The 10,101-nt window shown below is 36.7% G+C and overlaps 1 protein-coding gene across 1 annotated transcript in view; it reads left to right on the top strand.

Annotated features, from left to right (window-relative positions):
* STAG2 (stromal antigen 2) overlaps positions 1-6,217 on the top strand; it is a 63,683-nt gene extending 57,466 nt beyond the window's left edge. Inside the window, exons 31-33 of the mRNA XM_019540176.1 lie at positions 666-792; positions 1,244-1,321; positions 4,305-6,217. Coding sequence (XP_019395721.1) covers positions 666-792; positions 1,244-1,321; positions 4,305-4,328 — 229 coding nt within the window. The 3' untranslated portion in view covers positions 4,329-6,217. The remainder of the gene's footprint in view (positions 1-665; positions 793-1,243; positions 1,322-4,304) is intronic.
* Positions 6,218-10,101: the final 3,884 nt, after the last annotated feature.

The following is a 10,101-nucleotide window of genomic DNA, read 5'->3' as shown; positions in this document are numbered from 1 at the left end:
TTTTTTTTTTTTTTTTTTTTTTTTTTACTTGGCCCAGTGATTGTGGGAGTCACGTGAGAGTGCTGCAGGGCAATTAGCCAACTGATTAATTAGCTAATTGACCAACAGTTAATAAAAGGAAAGTGGGTAGGCCTGCCATCTCATCAGGGTGGTCGCCTACAGCCTGGTGCTACCCCATGCTAAAAATAAATTAGCAAATAATCAAAGACACCGAAATAGGGGGAATAAATCCAACTATATTATACAACAGTACGAACCCAAAAGCCCTCTTCCCTACTAACAACAACCAATACGCACAGAAGAGTGTCAGAGAGCTGCCATTCTGTCCGTGAGACAGCAGCACACCAGCCACTCTGAGCAAGCACACACCCGCACATGTACGACTGGCCACTCTGAGCCCTCACCCGTACCACGGTCCCACAAAACACTGCAGGGTATTGTCCTCCTAGGACTTCACTCAAAGAACAGGCTGGACCATGCAGACCATAGTCTGGATTGGGCCCCTGGATCCTCCTTCAGCCTCTGTCCATGCTTTTACCAGTACTTTTCATTACAATTGTAATTTATATCCAGCTCTACATTAGGTTCCAGGAAATCCTAATAATTTTGCTACACATGTAATATTTCAGGTCAGTCTTAAGCGTATTTTCTTTACATTTTTGTAGTCGGCGTGGTACAAGCCTAATGGAAGATGATGAGGAGCCAATTGTTGAAGACGTAATGATGTCATCAGAAGGGCGAATTGAAGACCTCAATGAAGGCATGGATTTTGACACCATGGATATAGACTTGGTAAGCAAATTTAAAAGTATATTAATTTTAATTAAACTTGGTATTGCAGTTAAATCAGCTTTTATATTTCAGTGTTCTTTGCACAGCAGAACGCATAGTGGTTGTATTTTGAACAAAAAAGTTGGCTTTAACAAGGTTTAAGTCAACTTTGCTACAAATGTGGGCATCTTGACAGTACATTTTTTGTATTTACCAGTTTTCTTGACATTTTATTTTATTGAATCAATGTGTTTTAAAATAATTTATCACTTCTACCATTTTTACTGTTTGCTTGCCATAAAAGGTGTGTTTGTGTAAAATAGCTTAATAGGAATAAGTATTTTCCTCAGAATAAGCTTTTACACTTTTTCAGTCAACATCTACCTTTAGTAAAAGAGAAATCTTGTTTCTCTTTAATTTGAATTACAGTTAGTGTTTTGGATGATCATTCATTTCTTGCTGCTTTTTTTAGCCACCATCAAAGAATCGGAGAGAAAGAACGGAGCTAAAACCAGATTTCTTTGACCCTGCTTCAATCATGGATGAATCGGTAGGTTTAGTAAAATGAGGGGAAAGTTGAAACTAAATTCCAGTCATAAGACTAAACTATTGGCATGTGTATAATTGGAATGGAATATCAGAGATTGTATTTGCTTCAGTATTAAGTTGTCATCAATGTGTGTACAACTGATATTCAGCTTTGGGCTGAAATTCACTTGTTAAAAAAAAAAAATTAGTCGAATGTTGAAAATACAGTAATGAAATTGTAATGCTTCTTATTATTGATAGTGATTGTTTCTCATCCCAGATACGTAGGTAATATAAATAATAATCTTGAACATAAGTAGACACGACAGAAATACTACATTGTGAGTGTCTAATTTTTCTTGTTTTCAGTGTAATACTACTTCAGCTGGTCAAAAGCAAAACCCTTCACCTTGAAAAGAGGGCATTACTTAGATTGTGGAAAGGCACTTCTTAGGGAGCAGTTATTTGTGTATTTTAAAGTGTAACTGTGCATTAAGATCAAGCTTCTTTTGTGACCAGCTAAGCTATTCTGGTGATGTTACTGCCAATTATCAACAATAAGATAGCTGGGACCTCCAAACCAATCAGCATATATGCACCCCACACTACTTGTGTTAAATAGGTTTAAGAGACTCTAAATGGAAGAGAAACGCTTAAGTGTATTTTCCTTTCCTTTGTAGTCAGTGCAGGTATTTTCATTTTCCATATTGGAAGCTTTCGCTCCAAAGGCATCTAAAGCCTGTAATTCCCACTTTCGCTGCCACCCTTTTCCTCTTTTTCTCCACCCTGTTTTTTCCATTGTCTGCAACACACTCTTATGAATTGGTCATCTAAAGTCAGCTGGATAAGCTGTGAACTTTAGTACAACTCGTTTATGATATCATTGGATGGGGAGTAACAAGCTCTAGCAGATAGCCAGTTTGGCAGGTGAAGGCATCAAGAGAGGGTGTCCTAAGCATCCTGAAAAATTTGTGTGTGTGCACATAAGCTCCCCGAACATAAGTATGCGAGGAAACCTTTAAGTTGTTCACGTGTTCCTCAGGTAACGGGTTTAGTGCACCTACTTCTTGCAAACTTTCATTTCATATTTAAGATTCAGTGTTTTGTCCTCGCCCTAGCTTTTCACAAAGTGATAACCCTGGAACTCTCCTAGTAATCTTTTCGTCATCTGTCTGAAGTGATCACTTTCAGCATTCGTTAACTTGCTATAACTGTTCTACCGTCAACAAAATGCACGGTTACAGTGTTTCTAATTGGACAGTTGCAGCCTCAAAATCGCTCCTCTAATAATTTTTACATTGGTTTGTTTTCCCGTTTTTTTTGTTGCCATCTATCTTCTTATAAACCCCTTATTCTATGCAAACATGCACAGAACGCGTACTCTGCCTCAGGCTTTCCACCATAAAATAGAGCATAAAGTAAAACATACACCTGTACCTGCAGTTTGGCAGTGATTCCACACGAGGGCAGCATATTACAATTTTACTACTGCAAAGAGCTTTTAGAGTATGTAAAATGAATTAAGGAAATGTGTTAAGACTGCTGAATTGCATTGTTTAAATTGAGGCAAAAACTATGTTGGGCTATTAGTTATTTCATAGGTAATGATTAGTCCATATAAAAACACGGCTGAAATTTGTATCAATATTATAATTACATAAATCAATTTATGTGCTCAAATTTCTATAAACACACCCAAAAAATCCTCTGAATAGGGTTGTTGTGGTTTCTTTATGTAGCCGCACCCCCAGATCCCCCCACTCCTGGAGTTTGTGCCCTTCTGCATGGACCATGGGAACATTAAAGCAGTTAGGCACAGGGTGGACCCATCATAACCTGTGTGCACACACTGTCCAGACATCTATTATTTGGAACTGATTTTTAGTTTGTAAGAGAGTCACAATGGTTCCCCAGTTCTTCAGTACTTGTTCTGTGGTCCATGACATCTAGGATAACTGATATCTCATCACACTGTATTTCTGTGCGTGCGTGTTGTATATTTCACTTTTGTTGCATGCTGAGTGACTCCTTTTTGTTTTAGTAGCAAGATCAATGGTAAGAGATGGTTTAGATCCAGAGGGGGAGGTACGTTACCAGCAGTACCAGATAACTACTTGCTGCAGTAGGAAGTGAAGTTTCTTTTATGCCTCTTCACTGCTCTTTCTGATCCACAAAGTCCAGTACAGAGCAAGGCAGGAAAATGAGCACATGATCCTGATGTTCTTGGTATGGGCTCGCCAATGGTGGAACCTGCTTTCAGTGGCTTAGGAAACTTCTTGCTTGCTCTCCCTGTTGTTGGATGTCTCCTAGAAGTGTGAGCAGATACGTCATCCTGATCAAGCTTTCCTTCACTTTAATCATGTAGTCTGTCAAGTGAGGAGGCTTTGGCTTTATCTGGTTACTGACTAGTTGGATTTTTCTGAATGTTGCCTCCATTGATACCTGCTATTTAGTCTCTGTATCCTGGACAGCAACTGAGGGACAAGATGTCTTCTTTGTAGACATTGTCTCTGCACCAGGCAATGCATGCTTATAGACTACCCCATCCCAGACTAACTGCTCTCTAACAATTCTGGAGACTGCGCAGCATGGCACTCGACTTCAGATTTGAGCCTGTGGAGCTGTCATCTTCAAAGAACTCCAGATAGTTAACTCACGGAAAACTTACTAATTTTCAGCTATTACCTAAATTCATAGGAATCTGATGAAGACCCGTGCTGCTTTTTGATGGACCTACATTTTAATTTCTTGGGATCTTCTAATAAATACGAGTTGTTCTGTTTTCAACACTACAACAGACTTTGCAATGTCCTCTGCATCATGGCTAATTTTGGAGTGAGGGAAGGATAAAAACCTTAAATATGTTCAAGGCATTTATTTGTGCCTTAACATGACATTTAATCTGTACACTAATCTTGTCTTACTCTTTTACGTGTATGTTAGAAAATGCAGAAAACTATAAATTGAATGCCAGGCCATTTTTAATACATATTTTTCTCTTTTAGGTTCTTGGGGTGTCAATGTTTTAATACCAGATCAGCAAATAAATCAGTGGTGAAGTCATTTTCTAAGTGGAAGAGGAAGTTTTTAAATACAAAATTGTGGTAGATACAGTGAAATTCTGAACAGATTTTTCTCTAAGGAGAATGACATGCTTTCAAGATCAAGTGCATTGAAGGGGCAGTTTTGTTTGCCTGAAAAATGAAATGTAAAGGACAAGTAAACAATTTGAGGATAAGCTACAGTTTTTGTTGGAAAACCAATATTTTATTTATGTGTTATCAGTTTATTTCAAAATCATAACAAGTATTGCCTCCTTAGTTTTGATCTGAAAGTCTGAGAGGGGTTTGATACCAGTTGGTTAAGGCCCTCTCTTTATTCTTTGCCTGGTTGTACTAAATCATGAGCTCTGCTGGATTCCTGTTTACATCTGTGGACTGAAATGGTAGACGGATTGATTTCCTAGAGTAGTAGAACCAGAAGTTTTGACATTTGAAATTAAATACTTAAATTGCATCAACAGAAGTTTTGTTTTAATTATGATAATCACATAAAGTAAACGTAGCAGAAATTTTATCAACACTTTTTTCTTTTAAAATGTTTTTCAAATCCCAAAGCATCAACTATAACCTTCTCTGAAAGGTCCAGAAACCACGAACTTCCAGAAAGCAAAAGAACTCAATCTTGCTTGCCCATTATCAACCCTGAAAGTTTGCTTGTCCTTTAAGAAAAAATGTAATGTTGTGAAATTCCTTCCAGTAGTGCCACTGTATTTTGTCTCCAAATAAAGAAGCTTATTGTAGTATGTTTGCAGAAAAATTCTAAACAAAAATTATACAGCTTATTAGAGTGTGGGAATAGGGATCTAAATTTTAAATAAAATTATATATATATATAAATTGGTGCTGATTTTATAATTGCGCAGTTTGTTTAGTTTTTTCTTACTTTTAAATTCCAACTTAAAATTATGAGGTTTCAGAAATATATTGAAAGTTTAACAATGTTTAAAAATAGAAAAGCATGAGAATTCATGCTTTAAAATGATTTTTAAATTTGTATTTTATATTGTTTTATCTATCTGTCTTTGCAAGCAGTCTTCAGGTTAAAGATACTTCTAACAGGTTACAGTACATTTCCTCTGTATGTAAATTAGATTGGATAATAGAAATTCATAAACAACCCATAATATTCTTTGAAAGCTAAGCTTTAAACTTCATTTTGTGTCCTTTCATAAATAAATTAAATCAGTCTAAAACAGAAAGTGGATCTATGCCATTTTGACATCAACTCATTTTGCAAGGCTTAGGCAGCTAGACATCATTTTAAAGGAAATATTAACTTATATTACATATGTATATTTTTTGTCAGTTGTCTCTCAGTTCTTGAGGTATATTATTTTAATCATTCCATGCCTTAATATGCTTGCAATACAAGAGTCTCCCCAAATGGGTGAGTACAAAAAGGCTTCCTGTTTTTAGATTCAGAAATTAAACATTGGGCTGTGGTAGCCAAAAACCATAGGTTATCTAAAGGATCACGATAAAATATAATTATTTTACTAAATCATGGGGTAACAACAAACTCAAAAACAGATCTGCCTAACTCATTTTACGTAAATAAATATTCTCATGTCTAAAAGTACTGCCTATATTGTTTTTCACACCACTGCATTTAATAGAACTGCTGAGAGGACTGTATATATGATTTTAAACTTAAGTTGATTTTTTTCTTACTCTTGAAGGAGTGTTTCTTTGTGAAAGCAGTTCTTACAGCTTTATGTTTTCAACCAGCTAAAAATGTTTTATATATTTACCTTAACCTGTTGTCCTCCACATTCTATTGTCCTAATTGTACTGTTTTCTGATTTGTATTTATGTCTTGAGACAGTAACTTTTTGAATAAAAATAAACCTACAGTATGTTGTATGTTTGATCTTTTTAAATCGGGTAGGGGAAAACGATGAAAATAAGGGTGTAATGCAAATGTTATGTTTATAGAAATCAAATCTTTTTCCATGTCTTTTAAGTGTTTGTCTCAAGAGTTGGGATACTGTATGGAAAACTGCACTGTTTTATATTTGTAATAAATTGTACAAGTTTTTAAAATGTGAATAAAGCACTAATTGGGTTAATAATTTAAAGTAGAAAAGTTATGCAATCATGACTGTTTTAAATATTCTTTAATTTGAGGTTAATTGCTATATAGAACATTAACTGTAAATACAGAGTAAGATTTTCTAGTGTTAGTACTTGAAAATAAAATTAAGTTTTGTATAGTTCTTTCATATGCCAGACAAATCAATGGTTAATTGATTTAAAAACAAGGAAGAGTACGGGTTGCCCGTAGCCTTTCGTTTCTTAAAGGTTTGTTAACATTCTTTACATTACTCACTATATGATTTTTTTACTGCTTTTTGAATTCAGATGCCAGAAGTATAAGAAAATGATTAACACCAAGCCATAATTGCGGCATAAGTTGGCATGCCATTAGGGCCAGGGACAGAAATTACACGCAAACCGGTATAAGTGATCAGCAGTCAGTTCAGATCTGTAACGCAACTGAAGTTCAGTGCACATAAACCACTTTCAAAATGGCCAAAACTGGTTTAAGATGAACCAGGATGGATGTAGTATCAGACTTAACTGATTTAAGTTGAATCAGTTTATTGAACTTCTGTCCCAGATACCCTCTAGATTCAAGTTAACTCAGTCTCCCAGCATCCCTGGATGCTTTGCACCTCCTCCACGAACTCTTGCTTGGCCCAAGCTGTCTGTACCAGGTGAACAGGAAGGCATGCTCTGGCATCCCCCCCGCCCCCGCAGTCTGGGCCGCCACAGGCACTTCCAGAATCAAAAGCCCGTTCACTTCCTTATGGGTTCAATCTACAAAGCTTAGAGTACCCTGTGGAGGTTGAATCAGTTCAGCCTTGGGCTTTTTGACTGTCTGTACTTAGTCTGGAAGAGCACAGTACTTCTGTTGTGATCAGTAGCTTGCTCCTCAGTTCTCTACATTTAGCATGCACACCATCCTCACTCCTATTAACACGGTTCTGGTTCAATTGTTTGGACAAGCAATGAGGCTTACGGCGGGATGGGGTATTGGCCAAGCTTACCAAAAACTTTAAGGAATTTTTCCCCAATGCTGCCTTCCCCCTCAACTTGGCCTGCCATTTCAAGTGATTAGATGTTTAACATTTTAGAGATACATACCTCTGATCCTAATAACGTAACTCTGTATGTCCTTATTATTATAGTGTCCTTATAAATGTTCAGTTCTCTTATATCCTACTGTTGCCTTTCTAATGCTGTATGAAAATGTGCCTCAGGTTATTTGTGCAGTTTTTTAGAAAAGAGGTATTTCCTTTATCCAATTAATTTTGTTCTCTTTCAAATTCACAGCACCCCAGTACGTTGCATTATATCATGAAAGAGGATAAATAATAATGTCAAGTATGCCTTTTACCTTCTTTTGACCTCTCATCGTGTTGTATATGTTTATCATCTTTCCTTTCAAACGGTTTAGTTTGTTTTCATCTCTTTATAAGTAAAGTCCTTCTCAGGTTCCCTAGTAGTAAAGCAGAGGTTTACATTAAAAGTGTTAATATATTTTTCTTGAGTTGTGAGTTGATTTGGAACTGGCTAAAGTGTCGTTAAGTGGCTCAAATTGTTCTTATTTAATATACTTTCTCTTTCTGCTTTCACATTACCCTTGTACTCAGTTTGTTAAGTCTGATTTTGGTCTGTATTTAACCAAATAATAATTTACAGTTTTTGCCACTTTACTGCTCTCTTCCTTTGGGCTCTTTCCAAGTCAGCGACATAATGTATGAGTCTATTGTGGAACCTGAAAAGAAAAATATTAACATATACCCATGATAAAAATGTGGTGCTTTATCTTAGACATTTTCTGACTCACAATAGAGCTTTGCTTATCACCACATGGCTGCTTAGTTTTCTTAAAGGATTACGCTTGACAGCCTTTGTCAAATGATTTTTTGAAAATCTAAATGAATTGCCAACTTGTTCTTTTAATCTTTAATTTCATTAATATGCCCAAAGACTAAGAATAGATTAGTGAAACTCAGTTTTTCTTCGCAGTTTACTGATTATAAGCCTTGCCATCTGATTTTCTAGATCTTAAATCTATTTCAAATGCTTGTTTTAAATGATTAATAGCTCTGAAGTGAGCTTAGCTTAAGTAATTCCCATGATCATTTTTGTCATTTTCAGTATTGAAATTGCTGCCTGGGACTTGCATATTTCTGATTTGTTCTCTAGCGGTTAAAGCCAGGTACTGGTGCTGTGTTTCTACTGGGAAAATTTCGGCTCTCCCAGTAGAAACCATGAGTTAGACAAACACTCGCTGTTTCTCCCAGAACAAAAATAACCTGTCTCTGACCTGGTAGGCTCCCCTCCCAGGAGCTTCCTGCTGCTGACTTTTCCCAGGGACCAGGAATTGAGTGGCAGAGAAATATTCCATGTATTTTTTTTCTAAGATGGGGGTCACCCTAACAAGAAAATTGGGGGAGCAGCTGCTGCTCACCTTCTCCTATGCCCAGGGAGAGTTGAGCAGTGAGGAAAGGCTCGCTGTACCTCGCTGAGGCTGCTGCTCCTGCGTGCTCCCCAGGTAGGGGGGCTTTGCTCCACTGCTCTAGTCCACCATGAGTGAGGGCAGTGGTGCAGGCCAGCTTTCCATGCTTCTGGACCAGGATCATCCCAGACTGAGGAGGGCGTGTGGAGCAATGGAGAAGGGAGAGTTGTAGGCTGAACCCCTGCACTGCTCCCTTTCGTGGAAACATTTCTAGTGACAGAGAAATGTCACTACTAGAAATGAACATCTGTTTAAAGCCATAAGCTACACACTTGTTTTGTGATTATCTGTTAAAAACGCACCTATTCAAGAAGAGCTCAAATAAGTACCAGCTATATAATTGTGACTTGTGCCCAAAAAAAGCAAGGGTACCACTTAGTTTATTTGTCAACTTCCATCTCTTTCTTGCATCTCTTCAGTTACTGCTACCAGTCCTGATTCTCTTACTTAATTACTTGGCTTTTTTTGACTGAAAAATCATGGCCTATGCTCTTACAACTGAAATGTTTGCAGGTCGGTTCTGTAAATATATGCCTTCATTTTTAATAGTTTTAATTTCTTGTGTGTTCTCGTTTTCTTAAGCATTACAAGCTTATGAAAACTGGGCAGTTCATTAAGGAACTTGTCTGGATACAATTTCTTACTTTGAAATATCAAGAAATGGATCCAAATTCCACTGAATTCAATAGGAGCATTTTCTTTTAACTCGGAGTTTTTTTTATTAAGCCCTGCACTTGAAAATGTAGCCCATTGTTCTAAGCAAATCCGTATCTGCTGGTATTCTTTTTTTTCCCCCAGGACACATGTAGCGTCAGGCTGTCCTGACACTAGTTTTCTTTATATAGAATGAGATTTTAGGACTGGTTAATAATCACTTGTGCTTGGTCAAAAACAACTCCCTGGCAAACGCAATTTAAAACTCTGATGGTTAGAAGAACAAATTTATTTATATTACTTTTAATAAAGCAGTTATAAAATACTGAAAAATAAAATGTCTAATATTGGAGTAGTAGCAGCCCAAATTGTTTTTAAAGTAGTCCTTAAAAATAAGAGTGTATTATAAGTACTTTTAAAATTGAGTCAGATTTTAAAAAATACAGAAATGGTAATAATTTTTAGTAAGGGTGCATGACAGATTTCAGAATGACAGAGTTTCATTGATCCAGTAGCTCTTCAGCTGAGGCAAAAAGCTAAGTGTTGGACTAAATTCAC

This window comes from Crocodylus porosus, unplaced genomic scaffold (genome assembly GCF_001723895.1).
Source record: "Crocodylus porosus isolate Cpor-Errol unplaced genomic scaffold, CroPor_comp1, whole genome shotgun sequence".
NCBI classification, from domain to species: domain Eukaryota; kingdom Metazoa; phylum Chordata; order Crocodylia; family Crocodylidae; genus Crocodylus; species Crocodylus porosus.
This window is presented reverse-complemented; position numbering and strand designations above follow the sequence as displayed.